The 24,270-nt window shown below is 43.2% G+C and overlaps 1 protein-coding gene across 2 annotated transcripts in view; it reads left to right on the top strand.

Moving 5' to 3' along the window:
• The first annotated feature begins 502 nt into the window (after nt 1–502).
• The window catches only part of ADCY8 (adenylate cyclase 8), a 119,100-nt gene continuing 95,332 nt past the window's right edge, over nt 503–24,270 (top strand). For both annotated transcript variants that reach the window (XM_004940042.5, XM_418437.8), the window contains exon 1: nt 503–2,600. In XM_004940042.5, the coding sequence (XP_004940099.1) occupies nt 1,677–2,600 (924 nt within the window). In that variant the 5' untranslated portion in view covers nt 503–1,676. The remainder of the gene's footprint in view (nt 2,601–24,270) is intronic.

Genomic DNA, 24,270 nt, shown 5'->3' with positions numbered 1-24,270 from the left:
GTGGTAGCTTTAATACAAATGCTGAGAATAGGCACTGTCAGATACACGAGCAAACTCCCTCAGTCCAGACTGCTCACAGCCACAGCCCTGGCAGTGACAGAGCCTTTCTTGGAGGGGTTGAGCTCACCCAGGCAGAGGGGATGCTGGCTCCTAAGGTTCCCCCAACCCTGGGCAAGAATGGTGACGCTCAAGCAAGGCCTGAGGCAGTGTCACTTGAATGCCTGTGCAGAGAGATGCCCGACTCTAGCATGAGGTCTCAAAAGCATGACAGATGGACAGATCCTCTAGGCTTTGTGGGACAGACGGGGCCACTTCCAAAAAGGGCAATTTGGAGAAACCTGAATGACTACCACGAGCCCAGCCCCTGCCCTGGCTTCCCGTAGTTCTGCATCCCGCACCCTATCCCCTACGCGGCGGCTGCGGCTGCTTTAACGGGGCCGGGGGGGTGCGGGCAGCCCCGCCGACGTCGCGGGCATCAGCTGACCGCGCGGGGCTCTGCCTCCTCCCGGGCCGCCCTCCCGCAGCAGCACCACTCCGCCGGCGGCTGCCGGTTCCGCCGCTCCGGTCCTCGCGGCTCCCGGGGCAGCACCGCGCATCCCGCCGCCCTACAGCCACAGCACTCCCTTGAGCCTTCGTCGTCCTCCTCCTCCTTCTTCTTCTCCTCCCTGCTGCCGGGGGGAAGCCCCAGAGCCCGAAGCCCTCCTTGCCCTGCTCCGCCGAGAAGTTGGGATTCTCCAAGCGGTCTTCCCAGAGCTCTGAGTTTAGGGCGGGTTTTTCGTTTCCTCGCTCTCATTTTTTTTCTTCCTTTTCTTTTCTTTTTTTTTTTTCCTTTTTTATTTTCCCTCCTTTTTTTTTTTTTTTTTTCTTTTTTCTTTTTTCTTTTCCCGATCTCCTGAGATGGATGGCAGCCCCGAGCTCCCCCCGGGCAGAGACTCGCTCTGAGGCAGGCTGCTCGCCCTGCAGGGCATGCCCCGCCGCCGGAGGGATGCGGGCGGGGAGCCCCCGGCCGGCGGCTCCGACGCCGTGACCGAGGATGCCCGCGACCCGACCGCCTCTCCCCTGACCGCAATCGCGGGGATTACAGCAGCTCCCGGGTACCAGAGCTCGGAGCGGAGCCCCGGGATCCCTGGAGCGAAGAGCTGCCCTCTTTGAACGGCTCTCTGCGAGGCGGCTTTTCCCATCCCTCTACGCCTCCAGCCACCGGATGAGACCAAGAATCGCTTGCCGGGCATCGGGGGTGCTCCCGTAGATGCTCCGCTCTTCCCTCCTCCTCTCCGGACCCTCTGCTCCGCTCCCTCCCCGCTCACCGCCCCGAGGAGGGCGCACACCTGGCCCACCGGGGCTCCGGTGCTGCACCGCAGCCGGACTCCGCGGGATGAAGCTCCGCGGGGATCCGCGGAAGCGGATGCGGGCACGGGGCGAAGACCGCCTGCGCTGAGCCGCCGCAGGACCCCAGCGGCGAAGCAGCCCCGCCGCCTGCCGAGCAGCCGGAGCCAGCGCCCTGCCTATAAATGTGATCCCTCCGGCAGCACCCCGCCGTCTCCACCCGCCCTTCTCCATCCCCTCCCTCCTCTCCCGCGGCTCCATCCCTCCCTCCGTTCCCCTCCCCAGAGCCGGTGCCCCCCACTCCCCGCCTCGCTCCGCCACCGGTGCTCTGCCCCCCGCCAGTCGCCGCCATGGAGCTCTCGGAGGTGCGGTGCCTGAGCGACAGCGATGAACTTTACACCATCAATAGGACCCCCCCCGGCAGCAGCAGACCCCAGCGCCTGCTGTGGCAGACGGCCGTGCGCCACATCACCGAGCAGCGCTTCATCCAGGAGCACAGCAGCAGCAGCGGCGGCAGCAGCAGCGTTGGGGGCAAGGGCTTCAGCTCGGAGGAGACCTGCTGCCCCAACCACCACCCGCACCACCACCACCACCACTTCCGGAGACAGTCGGCCGGACGGAGTTTGGGCAGCGAGCGTCACAACAACGGAGGCACCAAAGTCTTCCCGGAGCGCACGAGCAGCAATGGGGACCTGGGCTTTTTGCCCCTGGACTGTGCCCCCAGTAACTCCGACTTCTTCCTCAACTGGGGCTACACCTACCGCGGGGTGATCTTCCCCACTCTCCGCAATTCCTTCAAGTCCCGGGACCTGGAGCGCCTTTACCAACGCTACTTCTTGGGCCAGCGGCGCAAATCCGAGGTGGTCATGAACATCCTGGACGTGCTGACCAAGCTGACCCTGCTGTTCCTCCACCTGACCCTGGCCTCCGCTCCCATGGACCCCATTAAGGGCATTCTCTTGGGCTTCTTCACTGGCATTGAGGTGGTGATCTGTGCCTTAGTGGTGGTCAGGAAGGACACAACCTCATACACCTACCTGCAGTACAGCGGTGTGGTCACTTGGGTGGCCATGGCCACGCAGATCCTGGCAGCTGGCCTGGGCTGTGGCCTCCTTGGGGATGGCATTGGCTATGTGCTCTTCACACTTTTCGCAACCTACAGCATGCTCCCGCTGCCGCTCACCTGGGCCATCCTGGCTGGGCTGGTCACCTCTGTCCTGCAGCTCATCATGCAGCTGGTTATCCCTAGATTGGCCGTGACTTCCCTCAACCAGGTACCGTGGTGAGGAAAGGGTGGGAGGCCTCCTCTTTCTCCATCACCCTAAGAGGAGGTGTGGGGTGTCTCAAGAATCCTTTCCCCTATAACAAGGTGCTCAGGCAAAATTACACCTTCTCTCCCTCCCTCTCGCTCCCACATTGCCTATCCTCCCTGTGACAGAATCAGTGGAATAAGGTTTCACCCCAAGATAGGGAGGGGGGCACTTCCTGCCTACTCTGTTCCCCATCCTTGTATGTTCACTTCACTGTTGTTCCTCAGAACAGTTTTCCTGGGGCAAGTCGGAGGGACAGGACATTTGTCACTTCCCTCCCTTATTTCCAGCAATGGTCCATGGGATGAGATGGGAAAGATAACTCTGTCTTGGCCAAGCTCTCCCACTGCTCATTTCTCATTTACTTGCTCATGCCTTTTAACTCTGGACCTGCTGAGATGACTTGTGCTTTCAATGTGCGTTGCACAGCTTGATCTGGGCTATGAGAAAACGGGAGGAGGGCATGTTGCTCTTTTCCAAGAAGAGCAAAGAAATACCCTTAATGAAAACAGGCGCTCCTTGGAGGTTTGGTGTGAATTCGTAAGTTGTCTTCGAAGGGTACCAACATATCTGTTTTGCTTGTGGTCATGAAGCAAACGTTATCGTGCTTAGAAGTGATGTCTAGGACAAGGAACTGGTTAAAATGGAGGGGGGAGGGGGGGGGAAACAGGGGAAGGGGGTGCCATGCAAACAACTGAGAGGCACTGGGAAAGGTATGTGTCTGAGAAGTTTAAACCAGGACTAACCTGACTTTACACTCACCCAGCTTCTTCCTTTAGGAAGTGAGCATGTAGTGAGCTCTTGACATCCCTTCAAAGCAAGAAAATGCTGCCTTTCTAGGGCAACTTAATCCTGGGGATTCTTGCTGCTCCCCTTCCCCCCATCCTTTCCCAGACTGTCACAGCTCTGTGCTACCAATATTTCACAGCAGATTATCATCTCCATTTGGCTAGCTCCAGGGAATCAGAGGGAAGGAGGTGTAGATACTGGCAGAAAATCCCCAAAGGAGGGAGGATGTAGAGGAATGTGTTGCTGATGGCATGTTGTTTACATGACTACTGGGACGCACAGCTGGGAAGTGGCTGATATTGCACCTATAAGTTTTAATGATTATGGTCCTTGGGTCATATCTACCTCACTCAGAGCCTGGCCATCCTGTAATTCTTGTCCACCCTGTCTATTCCCTTCCCCCCCACACAAGTGAGCTGTAGGGCTGCTTGACCTCACTTCCCCGTGGCCAGGCTCACACTGTTGGGAGAATCTGACACAGTGTGTTTTGCCTGAATGAGTTCTATCAACGTAAGACGATTACTGTGCAGAGTTGTTGCCTGGCTCGTGGTAACGTGCTGATGAATGGACTGAAGCTGTATGCTGTGTCCCACTCCCATGCACTGCTGGTGCTATTAGTACTGGATCAAAAGCTGTGTGAGTTATGCTGATGTCTTAAGGTTCTTCCAAGTCCTATTGTCCTATCCTGAATCTGTGAATAAAGCACTGCTGTCTCATTATGTGCAGGTATTGCAGCTATTTAGCTGATCCCTGGAACACACACATCCCACAGACACTTCTAACAAAGGCATTTCCTGGGAGAGATACAAATGTCTTCGTTTCACAGCCTAATACCTTGCCAGCAGTGTGAACGAACCACCTTAGAGTGGTGTACAATGCGAGGTTACCAGCCAGTTGATTACCGTAATGATCCAGATATATAAATCTCCTTAACAGGATCCACACAGACTGCCATGTGTTGGTGTTGATTCACACCGGCTCCTGCCTTCTCAGAGCCCACTTAATGTCACCTAATTACACACTGCTTTGTCTGTTTCTCTTGTCCGCTCTATTGGAGAGGTTGGATCCTTCTTTACCCCGGCACGTTCCCCCTCACCTCCCCCGATGCTGGGAGGGAACGCATTCCTTCCCACAAACCCAGCGCGGGAGATACGCGGGAGATACGCGGAGCGCGCCTTCGCGGGCGCTGTCCACCAGCGCGGTGCTGAAGCGCGGCCCGGGGGCTCCCTCCAGCGGCTCTGCCGCTACCGCGCCGGGCCCCGCGCAGAACGCCGCGCACCCTTTGCGCTCTCCTGCGCGGGAGGTGCGTTGAGAGGCAGCAGGTGAGAGGGGGCCGCCCCTAGAATTGCACTGTCCTGCTTAGTTACTTTATGGTATTTCAGTATTTTGTTTGTGGGAACTGCGGTGCACTTTCAAGTATCGGAGAGCTTTTTGCTGCTGATGGAAGGTGTATAACTATTAATTTACAGGTAAATACAGACTGTTTAAATGACAGTGTCACCAAGGCTATATAGCAAATATTTGGTACTATATAGATTACTTCATCTTGCAGGTAGAGTACTCTCTTTTATCACAGGGCTTATTTTTCCAAGTGAAGTATTGCCTCTTCCCATCAGAGAAATCTTACAAGTCTAAATACGCTATTAGATTATGTAGCAATACCTGTGACCATCTTGCTGTGCTTCAGGATGCAGACAGCTACTTCCAGTACACAAGATCCAGGAAATAAAGCATACAACAAAAGACAAAACAGAGGGTAGAATTTTGATCATGGTCCAAACAATGGGTTTTCCATTGGTTTTGATGAGACCAGGATTTCATACAGAGACCACTAAACTCAATTCTGAGCACAAAGTCTTCTCTACCCTGAAGTCAATTTATTACTGCACTCTGAAGTATCCATGGGGAAAATGCTTCAGATCCTCAGTAAATATTGGTATAAATTTGTTACAAGTCTATCTAAACTGATAAACTTACAAGAGGACATACAAAAGGAAAATAAAGTACTGGGATCTGTTTTCCCTTAATCTTTTAATTAATATTAATTCACATTGATAAATACATTCACAAGCAATTTAAATCATTTGTAATGCTGAACGCAAGTACACAGTACTACCTAATCAGCTTTTTGTTGAATTTAACAAAGTATGCATCATCAAGTATGCCCAAGTACACCATTTTCTCTTGCAGTGATATATAAGAGAATATATGATTTTTCTTGTGTTTCTGAAATGGATCTGAACCAGCATTCTAGGTATAGGTGGAAGACAATAACTGTCTTGAAATTAGATTATGTATTTATTCATTTATTTTTCAGATCGTAAACATAGACTCACCAGTTTCTATTTTGCCAGATGTTTCATGTTTGGGGGAGATATGAGCACCCTGAAATCCAGGTGACTCCAGCCCAAAATGCTAAGCAATGGGATGCTTCTCAGAGAACCTGGAAAAAAGGTCCTGATGCCATGATTTTGAAAAAGGCAATGCTAATACTAACTTGACTAGAGACTCTGTGAGGAAAGAAATGAGAAATACAAGATCTTACTGACAAACAAGTGCATGGATCTGTGTTTCTGATTAGATACTTAGCTGAGGATGTTATTTACTTTGAACATTCTCTCAGAAGAAAGTTTCACTTCTATTGTGTTCATTCGTACTATTTTCTTGATGACAATGTGATATAAGATAAAAAATTTCTAAGAATATATATATGTATTCCAGGCATATGTGGAAGAATAAAAACAACTCAAAGCTCCTTAGTGTTATATAATGTAGGCAGATGATAATATAGACATGGGTTTTGACAGCCTTGGAATTATGTAAGCTACAAACATACACTGGATTTTAATTCTCTGCCCATGCACCCTTCATTCATGTGACTGAATTCCTCTGTAGTCAGTAAGCCTACTTCAGTAAGTGATTTGTTTAATTGGTGCCTTGAAGGATCAAGTGTGAAATTATGTATATTAAAGCAAACTTTAAAATACATATAGAAATAACCGCAAAATAGTAATACCAAGACTGAGGAAGCTCATTCTTTTTCATTTGATAGCATCTGTCTTTTCAAGCCAAAGCAGTTTTGTGAATAAACCCAGCATTTTTTCTTCTCCTCTCCTCTCCTCTCCTCTCCTCTCCTCTCCTCTCCTCTCCTCTCCTCTCCTCTCCTCTCCTCTCCTCTCCTCTCCTCTCCTCTCCTCTCCTCTCCTCTCCTCTCCTCTCCTCTCCTCTCCTCTCCTCTCCTCTCCTCTCCTCTCCTCTCCTCTCCTCTCCCCTCCTCTCCTCTCCTCTCCTCCCCTCCCCTCCCCCCCCTCCCCTCCGCCCTCTTCCCTTCCCTTCCCTTCCCTTCCCTTCCCTTCCCTTCCCTTCCCTTCCCTTCCCTTCCCTTCCCTTCCCTTCCCTTCCCTTCCCTTCCCTTCCCTTCCCTTCCCTTCCCTTCCCTTCCCTTCCCTTCCCTTCCCTTCCCTTCCCTTCCCTTCCCTTCCCTTCCCTTCCCTTCCCTTCCCCCTCCCCTCCCTTCCCCTTTTCTTCAATTCATTTTTCTGCCATAGTCAGCTGTGGGTGACTTATAACCTTACTGTATGATTTTAGACTGGATTATGATCTGGTTTCCTTTTATATCCTGTAACATCACCTGACCAGTATCAGTGGATCACAGCATAATTAGATTAGAATTGGATACACATTTCTCTGAAGCAGCATCATCATTGTTGTACTAAGTAGGGCAAATGCATTAGTTATATTTACAATTTGATGATTAATTGCCTTCAGAGAGTTTCCTCCAAAATGGAGGATCTCAGGCAGAAACATGAATGAAACCTGCTTTTATCAGTGAATTTCAGCCTACAGTCTAGTTAATGTACTTGTTCTGAATGGAAGTTACTTTGCTGGATTTTATTTGACATTTTTTCTGGTTTCAGAACACTTCTGGATTGCTTTTAAGATTTTGTTAATTATTTGCTTGTTGTTTCTCACCGTTTAGGAAGAGCAGCATCTAATGCAAAATAATCATGTAGTGGAGCAGTGCAGTTACAGCTGACACTTAACAACAGATCATGCTGGAATGATCCTTATTAGCCTGTACAGAAGTCTCTAGGGGATAAACATCTCTGTTCATCCTCTTACTCTATTTCTCAATCCTGTCGATGATTTGATGTGAACAGGAAATAGAAGGGGGCAAAATGAGAATTATTTAATAGATTCTTCAATTTATAAAAGGGAGAAAAGGCAGGGAACATGAGGATCCCTTCCTCCATTTTCCTTACTTCCAGATCATCTTAGTAAGCATGAGAAAAGCTAGATTATTTCATGTAAACGGTGAATTTTGGTAAACAGAAAGAAATTACAATTTGTAAATGATGCTTAAGGTAATGAAAACTCCAAAACTGAAAACCCTGACGAAGCTGGTGCCTGGCACTCCATCCCTGGAGTGTTAGTAGGCACCCTGCTAACATCATATTTCTTTAAGCACAGTGTTCTTGCACTTATCAACATACTTCTCATTCTGAGCATCCAGTGAGGGTGCCTCAGCAACTCAGTGTTAAAGTTACCTTTCAGCCAAGCCAAGCACTATTTCACTGGAAACACATTTTATGGTTATAAGTGCTTGCCTTACATCTTAGATAAGAAGGGGTTTGCATTCTTTCTCAACAGAACAAATGCAGTTCCCATGATATGGAAGACCAAAGTCTGAATCCCTTTCACCATACAGAATTCAAATCCACCTCTCGTTACATCACTAGAGAGTTTCCAAAGCAAACTTTCTCCCACTCCTTGGAAAGCTGTTCATCTGGGAAGAAAAAAGCTAAGATTCAGTGGGCAAAAAGAAAGAGAGAAAGAAAGAAAAGAAAGAAAGAAAGAAAGAAAGAAAGAAAGAAAGAAAGAAAGAAAGAAAGAAAGAAAGAAAGAAAGAACAATGTGGACTGTAGCCAACTGATTAAGGAATTCATCTTTGGTGGTGTCCTTGCCAAACATGTCAGTGTTTTATATAATGATATTAAGTCATTCCCTCAAGCACATGTCCCAGTCAGCAAACTACACGTTCTGGTTCCCTATTTCTGACCTGATGAATCTTGAATCTCTTTTTCAAAGTGGTGAAGATTCTCCACAAAATTTCTCTCCTTCCTTATCTGCTGCTTCTCCAGCTCCTCAAAAGCAGATTCAACCTATGATGAGAGCAGTTCCTAGGTAGACAGGAGGTACAGAATGAGGGGGCAGGCCTCAAGTCACTGAGCTGCTATGCAGAAGATTTACAGCCATTTTAAAAGACAATGCTTGTCCTTGTTCATAGAGTCATAGAATCATAGAGTCACCAAGGTTGGAAAAGACCCACAGGATCACCCAGTCCAACCACCCCCCCATCACCAATAGTTCTCACTAAACCATGTCCCTCAACACAATGTCCAAACAGTCCTTGAACACCTCCAGTGTCAGTGACTCCACCACCTCCCTGGGCAGCCCATTCCAGTGCCTGACCACTCTTTCAGAGAAGTGTATTTCCTAACGTCCAGCCTGAACCTTCCGTGGCGCAGCTTGAAGCCATTCCCTCTAGTCCTATCACTAGTCACATGAGAGAAGAGGCCAACCCCCAGCTCACTACAACTTCAGATAGTTATAGAGAGCAATAAGGTCTTCCCCGAGCCTCCTCTTCTCCAGACTGAACAATCCCAGCTCTTTCAGCCACTCCCCATAAGGCCTGTGCTCCAGACCCCTCACCAGCTTTTCTGCTCTTCTTTGAACATGATCCAGGACCTTGATGCCTTTCTTGCAGTGAGGGGCACAAAACCAGACACAGTACTCAAGGTGCAGCCTCACCAGTGCTAAGTACAGGGGGACAATTACTTCCCTGTTCCTGCTGGCAACACAGTTTCTGATGCAAGCCAGGATGCCATTGGCCTTCTTGGCCACCTGGGCACACTGCTGGCTCATGTTCAGTCTAGTATCAATCAATACCCCCAGGTCCATTTCTCCTACACAGTCTTCCAGCCACTCTGCCCCAAGCCTGTAGCATTGCCTGGGGTTGTTGTGACCAAAGTGCAGGACCCGGCATTTGGTCTTGTTGAATCCCATCCCACTGGCTTCAGTCCAGCTATCCAGCCTGTCCAGATCCCTCTGTAGGGCCTCACTACCCTCAGGCAGATCAACACTTCCAGCCAACTCGGTGTCACCTGCAAACTTACTGAGGGAGCACTGAATGCCCTCATCCAGGTCATCAATAAAGATATTAAACAGGACAGGCCCCAGCACCAACCCCTGGGGAACACCACTCGTGACCGGTCGCCAGCTGGCTTTAACTCCATTCACCACCACTCTCTGGGCCCAGCCCTCCAGCCAGTTCCTTACCCAGCCAAGAGTGTACCTGCCCAAGCCACGGACTGACAGCTTCTGCAGGGGAGTACTGTGGGAGACAGTGTCAAAGGCTTTGCTGAAGTCTAGGTAGACTACATCAACAGCCTTTCCCTCATCCACCAGACGGGTCACTAGATCATAGAAGGAGATCAGGTTGGTCAAGCAGGACCTACCCTTTGTGAGCCCATGCTTGCTAGGCCTGATCCCCTGGTTTGGTGGTCTATAACAGACGCCCACCGAGATGTCTGCCTTGTCAGCTCTTCCCCTGATCTTTACCCATAGGGATTCAACCTTATCATCCCCAGCCATAAGCTCAGTAACATCAAAGCACTCTCTAACATAGAGAGCCACTCCACCGCCCCTCCTTCCCTGCCTATCCTTCCTGAAGAGTTTGTAGCCATCCACTGCAGCGCTCCAGTCATGGGAGCGGTCCCACCATGTTTCCCTAATGGTAACTGGGTCAAAGCTTGCCTGCCGCACAATGACTTCCACCTCTTCTTGTTTGTTGCCCATGCTGCATGCATTGGTGTAGACGCACTTCAGCTGATCCCCTCACCTCACCTCACCTCACCTCACCCCTAATCCCATTACCACTCCCCCAGGCTCATCTCTAGTGGGCCTGGTTTTACTCCCTTCCCCCTTCATATCTAGTTTAAAGCCCTCTCGACAAGTCCTGCCAGCTCCTGGGCAAGGATCTGTTTCCCCCTTTGAGACAGGTGATACCCATCGGCAGACCTCAGGCCAGGTGCTGAGTAGACCGTCCCATTATTAAGGAACCCCAGATTATTGCATTTTCACCAGCCTCTCAGCCATGTGTTTATAAGATGGGTTTTCTTGGTCATCCCAGTGTCCTTCCCTGCCACTGTAGGAATACAGGCAAATACTACTTGTATGCCTGCTCCATCAATTAACCTCCCCAGTACCCTAAAATAATTTTTTATAGTCCTCAGGTTTCTGTCAGTGACCTCAACACTGCCAGCCTGAACTATCTGTAAAGGATAATAATCAGAGGGGTGGATCAGACTGGGTTTGATCAAAAAGATGCAGGCAGTGCCCTTGGGGGGGGGGGGGGGGGGGGGGGGGCTGGTTATCTAATAATCAATCGCAGACATTAGATTCTTTTTAGAAGTTCTTATGTATAACTGCAAAAGCATGGTATAACTCAGCATATGTTTTTGATTTAAACTCTTGCAGTCATATATTTGCAGATTTGGTGTACAGTGATCCACCACTGTGGCTTCTGAGTCTTTTATTTTTATTTTTATTTTTATTTGGTCTCTAACCTCTCAATCAGAGAAAAACTCTGTTTCATTTGTTCTATTCTTGGTGCAGTGCAATTTGTACCCAACCCCAGCACAGGAGACTGTGGAGTAGCAATCTGGTCCAAGGAGGGACATGAATGCAAATTGCTGTTATTGGTGCAGTGAATTTTGAGCATTCTGGTGCTAGCCTCACTCACTCAAACCAGGGATAAAAGAGATCTTACTAGCCAGAAGGGATCAATCTCAGAAGATACTGAGTTCTTACACAGCATTTCTTGGAACTAAGAATCTTACTAAGAGATATTATTAGGACCTGACTGACTCAGAGACTGATCAGCTTGATTTAATGCCCACAGAGTGCAATAAAGACATTAGAAGACATTAGACATTAGAAACTTTAGGTAAACTAAGATCATTTCTCAGAACCCTGTTTAGGGAAAACATTGCTCTGAATCTGCTTTTTTTTTTTAAAAAAAAAAACAAAACACCACAACACCAACATGGACATCCAGGTCCTCCAGGAATCTCCAAACATACTCATCTGCAGACAGAGATATGGATATGGTACTGCCTAACCTAGAACAAAAACTATCAGGAAATGTACACAGGGTGAAGTGCAAAGCCAGGCAGCTATTGGCTGACAGAGTAATATTTCAGCATATGGGTTTGGCTTATAAACAACTATTTTAAGAAGTATTGCTACTTCATCAGCTTCTGCTGCTGCAAGCTTTCATACATTTAGCCTTAGAAGAGAGAGGAAATCTGCCGAGTTCATTAATTAACTATTGCTGCAGCCTGAGAAGTGACTGAAGTATATCAGCGTAAACAAAATGAACCCGAGCCACTTTTTTCCCACCAGTCTAGCAAATAATTTTACTTCTCCTAATTAGTTTAATGTTGTGGTACAATTTTATAAGATGCTCTTAACCTTAATCTAAAAAAGAGTTGCACCTGGTATAAATGAAAGAATATTTGAATGAGTCGAATGTGTTGATTTTTCTACCTGCTCATTTTGGTTTTCAATTTTGATTTGAACATCACAGTTTTGGATTTATTTCTTCTGATCTCTTCACTTTTGTTTCTATCTTAAATAAAATGCAGAAATCTGCCTTTACTGAAATCAGTGGAAGCTTTCAACAGAGGAAGAATTCTAATTAGGAAGAAATTGTTTATTTCTTTGGAGGATCTGATCTCCAGGCATTTTTTTATTTCTTCTTTGTTCAAACTCTGCTGCTTTATTTACCTGGGAGCTACACAGGGATGGTGCTATCTGTTCTGTGCTGCTTGCCTTAGATCTACCACAGTAGAATCCTCATCTCTAAATCATAGAATGGAATCATAGAATGGCCTGGATTGAAAAGGACCTTAAAGATCATCTAGTTTCAACCCTTCAGCTATGGGCAGGGTTGCCAGCCACTAGACCAGGCTGCCCAAAGCCACATCCAGCCTTGTCTTGAATCTAAATCTTGAAACTACCTCTAAATCTGGAGGTATCATCACAATGCAAATAAGAAATAATAATAAACAGAATAATTGATCAGCACAGAAAAACTATGTGGTATTGTACTATACACCAGGCGTTTTATGACTGAAGTAAGGAACTTAGTTGAATAAATGAACTAGATCTTATGACAGTTACTCAACAGAACAAGGTCTAGATATGCACATTCTTTTATCCTATGATTCTCTGCCATGTATGAAAGTATCTCTAAAGTCTATTTTTATTAATATTTTTCCTATGCATACTAGACAGAGTTATAATTGACATGGAAATTATCCTACATGCTCAGTGTGGTTTGAATTTAATGTGCCATTTTCATGTTCTTTTACAGAAAGGAACTGGATTCACCAATGATTTCAGCTAGGAACTGAGAATGAGGATCATTCTTGTTTTATCACTAAATTTATTGGTTGTCTTTGCTGACCCCCACACATCACTTTATGTTTCTGTTCTTTGGTTGATTTGAAAATTTGCCTTTCTCAATTGCTATAATATATGAGTATCACACTCAACTGCTTTGAGATTTTTGTTCAAAACATACCCATCACCCTCCGTGGTGCAAATCGAAGACTACTGTATTGACTTCTGTCAGCTATGCACAGGTTTTGTTAAAAAAAAAAAATAAAATTAATTGAATGTAGTGAGAACTGTTGCCTTTAACATTGCTCTTTTTAAAAAGGCCTGGTTCTATTAAATTCACTTCTACCAATTTTAAGTGATTCCATGGTCTCCTTACATTAGTCCATACAAAAGATAACATAGTTTATTCAAGGCAGTGCATGCCCAGTTATGACTGAGGTATGGAGCCAGCCTCCACCTCAGATGTCCTTTTTGTGACCTCATGTTTCTTGCTTTCACATCCAAGCAGTGGATCAGTGTCAATAAGTAGAACGGAGCACATTCTCACCTGGATTTTTTTTTTTTTTTTTTTACTGATATAGGGATCTTTACTAAGATTGGAATCCACAGATTCAAACTCCCTTACATAGAACTGAGGGAAAACAATAGATCATGTTTTTGTCCTTGTGCAAATACTTCTAGCTCTTAGTCAGGAAGTAATTCTCCCCTTACTGGGCACTATGCGAAATTGGTTAGAGCTTGTAGGTCTCTGGTTGAATTCTTTGCTGCCCAAAAAATGGAGGGAGAGCTTTATGGCAGAGTCCTCCAAGGTCTGGCATGAGGTGCTTGTTGAGGCTTAGACAGAACATAGGTCATCTAAGTCTTGCCCACATATATTATTATTAAAAAATGACATTTCCAGAATCTTTCTTAATGCCACCCTTACTGATGCTGTGATAGTTTCCTTGTTCTCTGCAATTCCTAGAATAATAGTAGCTTTTTTTTTTTTTTTTTTTTTTTTTTGTAATAATGGGAAGAGAAGAATCTGCTATCTGTATTTCATTATGTTAATACAATTACCTTTTCCTGCTGTTTCATTAGCCACCTGAGAGGCTACAAGAAATGGAAGAGCACATAAGGTGTTCCCATTTCCTATGTGACCGGAAAGGACAATAGGGTCTGTAATAATCTTTTATAATCTGAATAACTGTTCATGCTTAGAAATAATTTTTCCAATGGCTTATCACTTTCATTCCTGTAAGAAAATACTTCTCTTATTTGTATGGGATATTTATTTACAGTACCTGACAACAGCTACTTTTTGCTAGTCCTCCATAGTAAAATACCTCAGCGTCAGAAAGAGGAAACAGTGGTTAAAAGAATGCATCTTGACATTATGCCTATTATTTTAAAGTTTAAGTTGTTTGAAGGCCTGAGGCCTAGAAACATAGTACAAGAATTGTTTAGGCAGCTGTTCTCTCCTCTTCAGACTACTAACAAAGGTTTTGCTTGCCTGATAGTTTTTTATGGCACCAGAACACCCTAACTTCCTTATTGAATTTATGAATGCTATATTCAACAGTCATCTCTCAAAGAGCTCTTTTGATGGTGTACAATAATTATTTGCGACTACTTTTGCTTTGCTTTTGTAACACAAGAATGTTGAAATTAAATTTGATGGAGTTGATTTTTCAAAACCAAGTTAACCAATCCATCTAATAAAAAAATGATAATATGCCGTATTTAAATTTCTAAAGTTTCAAACCACTTCATAGCCTTGCACATATTCACATTAGATAGTTTTAGATGGATACAAATACTCAGCAAAGGGAATTATGTGGAATTTCTTACTTTTTTTTTTTTTCTCTTGCTTTCAGGTTCAGTAATTACGTTTGTAACAAATGTTATTTGCTATGTTCCAAAAGTTTATGTATATCTAAAGGGAGTTTATAAAAGGAATTTTAAAATGGAAATAATTACTATCATTTAAAACTCAAGCTATGATCTGGAAATCAAACTGTTTTCTTTTGGCTAATATTCAGCAGTTACAGATTTGGGAAGAACTTCCAAGTTCACTAGCTAGAACTTAGAACCCTTTACTACATAGTGAAAATTCTAAGAATCTCAATAAATAAATAAATAAAATTATAGAGAATTCTACAATTAGAATCTTACAAACTGAGGGTATGTAAGATACACATGGATGTGTTAGTAAGGGAAATGATTTAGTGATGGGCACGATAGTGTTAGCTGATGAGTGATCTTGGTGATCCTAAAGGTTTTTTCCAACCTTAATGATTCTGATTCTATTATTCTAAGATGTTTAAAGAACTGAGACATCTTACCAATGAGGACTGTTCAGACTGGAGAAGATAAATTTTAGGGGGAATCTTACCAATGCCTATAAATATCTGAAGGGAGACTTCAATGAGGATAAAACCAGGTTCTTTTCAGTGGAGCCCAGTGTCAGGACATGAAAGTAATGGGCACAAACTAGAAGTTCCATTAAGCACTGAATCAAATAAGCAAACAGAAAACAACAGGTGTTGTGTGTTTTTCTTGTTTTTTTGTTTGTTTGTTCTTACTGTAAGGGTGATTGAACACCAAAACATGTTACCCAGAGATATTTTGAAGTCTTTGTTTCTGGAAGCAGTCAAAATCTGACTGGACAAACCCTTGGGCAATCTGCTCCAGATGATCCTGCTTTGAACATGCATACTTGACTGTATGATCACCAGGACTGCCATCCAACCTCATTTATTCTGTAAGTCTTTAATGGCTGGCTGCTCCAAAAGTGATGCCTCCTAATTTATTATGTTTGTCTGTGGCATCAGAAGTTAATGTTAGTGGTATGGCAGCAGAGGCTGAATCTTCCCACCAGTATTTCATTACATTTTGTTGCTGTGTGACACATGGCAGTAGATAGACAGTCTGACAAAATGTCATCACTGGCAAAAATGCACAGCTAATGTTGGTGACTGATCTTACAAGGATCTGGAGGCCAGAACCAACATCTCTGAATCCAGCCTGAAGCAGCACAACTTCTGTGCTCACAGTGTGAAATCTGTTTTAGGACATACTTTGACACCCGTACAAAGTGGGTCCTTCTGCACCCACTTTGGTCCATTCCAGCCTCAAATCCTGCAGTGTGACTTAACTGCAGACTTTTATCAGGGTCACCATCTGGCATGGCACATCACTCCTTCATGGAATATGATCTATGGGCATATCACCATCCCCACTTGGTGTTATCAAGAAACTCTGGAGCACAATATTATAGCAAATATCAGGTACATACACACTCAGTGCTTCTTTTGGGGAATGATTTTGCCACCACCCACTAGATCTTTATGACATGAGCAATATTGCAGGAATGAGGGTTGAGGGGTTGAAGAATATCAATAAGCACGTCTTTTCTGGCCATCAACAGAAAGAACTCTTTCATCACTACGAACCATTCTGTTTCTCTCTCTTGTTGAATCGCTACATAAATGTTAGAGAAATCTGAGATACCTGTCCATGAACTGTTGTCTCACTGCAGCTTTCTCAGCAAAATTAGCTACTGAAGTAGACTAAAGGCAAGCATGTGATCCTTAGGCAATCTACAAATGCAAGGACCATATTTGACCAACTGATACTATCCTGCTTTTAAAAAGATAGAAACTGAACTTTCCCCAGCAAAACACTGATGATCTGTATCCATATTGAGTTCAGAATAGAGAACTGCTCTAGAAACGAGAAAGCTGAAGGGAAACTGTGACGACCTTCAAATATGGAAGGAGTTGCTGCTTAGAGGAAGACATTGTTCTCTGTTTCTCCTATAGGTAGTAAGAGAGATGGAAGTTCCTGCAAGGAATATTTACATTAGATAGTAGGAGAAATCTTGTGACCAGATAGATAAATAGGTAACTAGGATTTACCCAGGAGGCTTCATCCTGAAGTATGATTAATCACTTTAGGGAAGAATTGTGCTAGGAGTTGTTTAGGTAACATCCAGGATCTGGAGCATGACTTTAATGACCTGTCAAGGTCCCCTTGTGCCCTAACTTCTATAATTAAATGATACTGGCTCATAATTGTCATTCTGATGCCAAGTGTTCTCACTTTCCACTTTCCAAGGAGGCAAACAATTTTGTATTTCTGATGGTCCCCTCACCGCAGCTGAGAGATTAGTCTGAACAACCCTGAAATTCCACTGTGTCGTTATTTCTATCTGTGGTTTTCTAAGGACATACATAGTTAATCAACTATTAGTCCAAAACTAACTAATAATATTGCTGATGATGCAAGAAAGTGATAGAATCTGATAATCTCTTCCAAGTGCTAATGACTGATAAAAGAACTATATTGTCAGTGAAGTCCAATTGAAGGAAAAGCAACATCGATGAATGAATCAGAATGAGAGGCTATTCTTGCAGTCAAAAATACATTTCAAGTCATCATCATCTTATTGTAATTCACCATCAGTTTTCCTCATGTCATATACCTGTTCAGATTAGTTTTATTTGTAGCTACATATTAGTATATAATCAGATAATCATCATTTTGTATATTTGGTCCATTACAAACATTTGAGGGGCATATGCCATTTAATTACACAGATTAGGAATTCTCCTGGATGTTTGCTCTAAGCAAAGTACATAAGCATCTCCAGATGTTTAAAGATAGACATAGTCTCTGAAAACTTTGGAACTACAGCTGACTTCACAACTATTCACAGATATATGAGGCACATGAAAATAATGGGAACAGTATGGGCATGCAATGCCATAAAAAAGCACAGTAATTATTTCATGCCTGCTGAGTAGCTGGAGCAATATTAGGATTTGGAAGTGTACTAGCTATTTCTTACATCCAAATTCATTCTGGACATCACAGGATAATATGTCTCTTGCAAAGTTTCTCTAACACTCCAGATGGGTCCATTAGACTAGAGGCTGCATTATGCTATTGGAGTAGCACTGCGCCTTTCCTAGGGCTGAACACCCCATCCCTGCCAGAAAGCAGACAACACAGCTTTTACTTTTTACACAAAATGTTCTCTTCCTTCTTCAATAAAGAAAAGTGTTCTGAGCAGCAGACAATTGTAATTCAGGGAACATGTTGGATTATGTTCTCTTCAAGGGTAATAAACTCCAACCTTGCCAAGATAATTGTGGTTTGGGTTTTTTCATACTGTGAAGGGCATTCACAGCAAAACTCATTCAGCAAAATGCCTTTATTTCCAGGCTACAAAATCTGTACCAGCAGTTCAGAGCAACTATAAAGAAACCTTTAATAAAATATTTTTAGTCTGCTATTTCTAATCCTACCTTATACAGGAATCTCATAGTAATGATGAATGTTTTGAAAATTCATGTTGGGTTTTCAGTTCAGTGTATATAATGGCATAAAACACACATGTGGAATACAGATGTTCCTGTTTATCTCAGTGAAAACAGGGTGATAGGGTAGAGGTAGGTCATCCTGGTATAGTTTTCAATTGTTATCATCATTTTGAAGAGACACACATCAACACTTTGTTCCGAAGGATGTACTCTTTGAGAATGACTGAATGACCCCATCCAAATCCAGTGGTACGGCTGAGTTCCTGCAAACCCTGGACTAAGTTGGCTCATGAACTACCACCTTCACTTACTGCAAGTCCTTCAGATCTGCAGTGTCTGCCTTTGTGATCTAGCAATGACTTACTGAATTCTGAGATCAGCAGGATACCCCAACTAGTAGAAGAGGGAATTTTCAAACCTCAGTGATAATGATTCTTCCATTTCAGTTTCCATTTGAACTCAGTAGATGCTGGAAGCTGAGAGTTACCATAAGCACATTTTTCACCCTGCCTGTGTAAAAATTTGACCTCCTTCCTTGTTATAAGCTCTCCTTTGATCTTTGCAAGCTTGATGATATGTGCATCACACTGTGCTGTGAAACACAATCATGCTCCATGAGCAGGTTGTGCCATACAGTACCAAGGGCCATTTGGCTGAAGGAGCCACGGGTTCTGCATACAGGTCCTTAATGTGTTTGGTGTCCTAGGGCTGACTCACAGGCAAGAGTTCAGAGTTTAAAATCAAATATAAGTATGCTCAAAATGAACATGCTTTAGTTCTATAAACCGTGCTCAGATGTTACCTGAACGCTGACTGTATCTTAAATATTTCTATGTAACCACATTTTCCCCTGTAGGGTTGTATCAGTTTAAAAAAGATATTTGTACACCTATGAGTCTGACCTGCACAGAAATGCAGTAGTTGAGCTTCTTTACTACTAACTCAAAAAAAGAAATACAAAGACAGGTTTCCATGAGGAGGCCAACGTGATGAAGGCATCTAAGCATGTTCTTGTTTTTAACCAGAACTGAATATAGGTTTAATGTATACGTTACATTGCCGTGTCAGTAAGATGAATCAGATGGCCACTTAATATCAACAGCTAGCATGTTTGTAGTGCTGTCTATAAGTGATTTTAATTGCTTTCAGCTCTGCAGTAGATAAAAAGAAAATGGTTTTATCAATGGGGGCTGAGTTAGCCTGATCTTATTTTTCTCTAATAAGAGAAATTATATTTTTTTGCAGTTTGAAACATTTGTATGTCCCTTGGGAAGGGACTATCTGGCCATTGTACTGCTAATTGATTTACACTCTAAGAATTGATTTTACACTTCTTGTGAAAAAAAAAAATAAAGTCATATTGTTACTAGAAGGAGACATTAGTGATTCCCTAGAATATCTGAATGCTTTATTTCACTTGTGTTTGGATAGTTGACATACCAAGACAGTTGGGAAAAACTACTTAAAAACACATCAGAGCGAGTAGGCTTATCTCCATCAAGCAGATCAGGATTTTACAAAGAATTAAAAACCAAAAAAATCTAACCCATACATTAACTCTGCCCATTCTATTTGAGTATTTTCATGGATTTGACTACCAGCACTGTCTGCGTTGCAAAAGATATCAATCAATTGAGGTGAACACATTCTAAAACAAACTGTGTCTGGTTTCCCTTTTGAAAGGCTCAGAACATGTTATCTTCCTGAAATTTCAGTAAAAAATTCACTTTTCAGCTTATTCTTCACTTAATTGCTGGAGTGATTTTTGTGCCATGAAACATGGCATTGTCAGCTTTGATGTCCCTACCCTGCATGACCAAGCCTACAAGCAATTTTTTTGTTTTTAGCACTCCTAGGAGAGCAATGTTTTTGTATCATGACTGATGCTGCACTGATCTATATAGAAAATACATGAGCTAAATGCTCACCCACATCAAACACTGCTTTGCCCAAGTAAATACTCCTTTGAAACCAATAAGGTCTCTTATGAACAGATTAAGACTGACCTTGCTCCTGTGTGGGTGTTTTTAAACAAAGTTTGAACTACAAAACTGTGGGTAACATTCATAACCAAACATTGGATCAAACCTTGCATTCATGGGGAGGCATCTCCTGTTAGTTTATGTCCACCAAGTTTTAATATTCTCCTGAAGCTCTCATTGGTTTCAGCAGGTCTCATTATTAAAGATCAGAGGCAGTGTTTGCTTTGTCTTGTATCATTTATTTAATATCCCACAAACAATATAGCTTCTATTTCTCACGCTTACACAAGCAGTAAAAACAAAAGCATGTCTTGTATTTTCAGGCAAGCAGAATTTGGCCCGCTGCATATACCAGGACATAATGTTAATCCAAAATAAACCACTGCCTTCAAAGGAATTAGTCCTACCTAGTCACATCAGTGTCAATTCAGAATGAATCTTGTATTATACATCTCTGTGGTAGCAAAGTGGCAGAAGGAACTTAATCCTTTATTATTTGTGTGTGGCGTACTCTGCAATGCAAAGGACTGAGTCAACTTTTTCCCACAGCACTCTTTGTACTTTTGATGTCATTCTGACTTCCAGCTCACCACACTGAAGCATTCACCATGACTAATAGTAAAACAACACCCACAGGTTTCACAAAGGAAAGTGTTTGTCCTTGCTGAACTCTGTGAGATAAAATATTAATTCTGTGGTCTGCAATGCTGTATGCTTTTGTTGCTTTTGTCCGGTATATTTCCATTTGTTTCTATATCCATTCTCTGTCTTTTCTCTAGCATAGTTCACAGGTGAGAGTTAAAAAATGGAGGGAAAAGAAACCTTTATAGACAATATTGAGTAGCATTACATAGTTTTCAATAAAATTTAAGTTTGTGGATGTCCCACCTATGAAGGTGTTCAAGGCCAGGTTGGATGGAGCCCTGGGCAGCCTGATATAGTGCCTGATCTAGTGGTTGGCAGTCCTGTTCATGGCAGGTGTTTGGAACTAGATGATCTTTTAGGACCCTTCCAACCCAAACCATTCTATGATTCAATGAAAACACAGCTTTAAAAAGCTTAACAGTTCAGGTCTGCTGCTGTGCCTAGATGTGTTCAGCTTAGCTGTAGAAGACAAAGGTTCCTGGACATTGCTATTCCATGCTACACTATCCTAAAATTTTCCGTGCAGGCCCAAGCACATATTCACAGATTGTTCAGAATTATTCTAGCATCACGTCAGAGTCTAAGACACATCAACTGAGTTGACTCAAGCACAAAATATTACACCTGATCTGAAAGGAGTGTCATAGAGAGATCCAGCAGGCCTTGGCACAGGCTGCTCAGGGAGATGGTGGACTCACTGTACCTGGAGGTGTTCAAGAAACATGGAGATGTGGCACTGAGGGGCACAGTATAGTGTTCATGGTGGGGATGGGCTTAAGGTTGGACTTGATGACCTTAGGAGTCTTTTCCAACCTTAGTGATTTTATGAATCTACTTCCAGCAGCCTATCCAAGGTCTCCCTGAGGTCATATCAGTATTGGCTATAAGTGCATCTAAGGATACCTGAACTTCTGCATACTCCCAAGTCTAGTAAGCACAAAGTGGCATGCCAGAATACAATCCACTATATTTATGCTACTCAAGGTTTATCCAAAATCAGGGCAGACCTTAGGTGTATCTGCTATGTTTATAGTTCAAAAATATCAAGGAGAGTCAAGAATCTCAGTCATTTTTCTTGGTTCTCTTGGTTCTCTTTCCTTGGTTTTCCTGGTTCTCATTGTTAACAACAAAAGGAAATAATGAAGGAAATAATAAATACTGTGAATGTTAATTGCATTCATTGTGGTTTTTAGGTCCCTTTTATAAAAATATATTTAAATGTTTGCAAAGCACTCATGATAAAAAATTGAAGAGAAGAATTATTTGCCTTATTATTTCTGGGGTTGCAGACCTACAGCCTGACCCACAGGCTGCAAGCTGATCCTTGTGATCTCACAAAGAAATCAGTTATAGAGTCATTGGGCAATCTCCATCTCTAATGTTGCCTGTGCAAAATGACAGCCAGTTACAGGTGTAGCTGTGGGGAAAACTAGGCCTTTTGCTAAAAATGCTGGCAGTGAAATATAAAGAACTTTTGTTTCCATGTCTGTCTTAGCCTTTTTTTTTTTTTTTTTTTTTTTTTTTTAGGCTAATAGTTTTAGAAAGGAACATCTGTGGGGAGCTGTTTGTTTGCCAGCAGGTATAACTGATTAACACAAACATCTGATTTGTGGAACTTCCCATCAGGGTAGAAGAATTCTTTGAAGGACACATGTAATTTGGAAAAAGACAGTGAAGAGTATGACACCCTCATTTATTTCTTCCTACCAGTATTTTCAGTTCAGCTTTAGTTAGACCACTTTACTTTTTTGAAATTATTAGTCTCACTCTCACCTAGACTGGTGTGCCTTTCATAAGACAGTCCTGATAAAGGATCCAAAAGGAAGTCAAGATAATTATCCCTTCCCTTCCCTTCCCTTCCCTTCCCTTCCCTTCCCTTCCCTTCCCTTCCCTTCCCTTCCCTTCCCTTCCCTTCCCTTCCCTTCCCTTCCCTTCCCTTCCCTTCCCTTCCCTTCCCTCCCCGTTCCCCTTTTCCATTGCAAAACCAAATGGAAAAAAATGATTTGCAAAATCCTTCCTCTGCCTATAGACAGAGCTTGAGAATTCAGAGGAAAACATGCACAACCTGACCCAATGTATCTAGGCAGTCTTCTCTGGTGCAGGCTGTTGTAATTCTGCAGACAGCACTGAAATCAGGGTCACCTGTACGCAAAGCATGGAAACTGACAGTTCCATCAGGAAGATGGGTAGAGTACATACTGCAGGTAATTGCTGGGATGTGCATACATTTGATCAGATGAAAACAACAACTAAGTGTGTCAGAAAAAATGAACTTCTGTCAGCTCTCCAAACATAATTATCATTTACTCAGTTTTGACATCCTACTTCGGATAAGAGCCATTATCCAGAGCAATAAAAACAGCTGTGCAGAACACCATCACAAGCCCATTTAGTAGAAGTTCAGACTACCTAATTCTGTTTTCCTTAAAATACAGTTAAATTGTTTTCAGTGCTGCAAAGCTGCTTTGGTGATATTTTTTCCACCATGCATCCTGGTCAGCTGCATAATGTATTTCAGGAAGTGCTAGATGTTATGTTGCCTTTGCTATCTTGTATTAGATTAGAGAGAACTATTGAGGAAAAATTTGGGACATTTTCCAAAAGTTACTTTAGAAATCACTTTTTTTAGATTGTCCAGACTCACATTTTTGCCCAATGATGATCTCAGATATTTTCAGACAGACAGCAGCTGAAAGATTTTCTCACTGAGAGGTTATCTGTGATGTCTGATGTGTGTTTCCCAACAGGTGCATTTGAAGTGGAAGATATTCATCTGTGCAATGCAAGGGTAAAAAATTGATTTCTCCCTTGGCTATAAATGGGATGTGGCTTCTATTAAATGTAATTTGTTGTATTTATTTTGAATAGTAAATATACAGCTTGCAAGGGATATCAACTTCTGCATTTAAGCACTTCTATATTTAAGCATACAAAATGAGGTGACATTTCTGGACAATGGAATGAAGACATCTGGAAGGTTTGACTTTGGGTTTTTTCTTTTTATCATTCTATAATGCATCTTACTGAGAGTAGAGGGAGAAGGTACCTACCCAGCAGACAAAACACTGAATAGGGGATGTTATTCATCTCAGAGGATAAGACTGATTGTTCTGAACAGGAACATTTCAGCTATCTGTAACAGCATCCTGTGTGCACAGTGATGATGAAAGAGTGGTATGAGCATGAGATGCGATCACCAGATTTCACTGTGTAGTTCAAGATCAGTTCGTAGCTGAGAGTTGGAGAGAGGATCCAGCAGACTCCCCTGCAGCCATGGAAAACTGCTCCTAATTAAGATAATTTACCCACTTCTGCTCATTCAACTGTATGCATGAACTATGATCCTAGTACTGACATTATCCCAGTGTTCAGCCAATTTAATATCTACAAAAGGAACCAAAATAAGGTTACCAAAAGTCACAGAATAGATTTTTTGTTGTTGTT

The sequence above is a fragment of the Gallus gallus genome, chromosome 2 (genome assembly GCF_016699485.2).
Source record: "Gallus gallus isolate bGalGal1 chromosome 2, bGalGal1.mat.broiler.GRCg7b, whole genome shotgun sequence".
NCBI lineage: Eukaryota > Metazoa > Chordata > Aves > Galliformes > Phasianidae > Gallus > Gallus gallus.
Note: the sequence above shows the minus strand (reverse complement) of the source record. Positions and strands in the feature narration are given on the sequence as shown.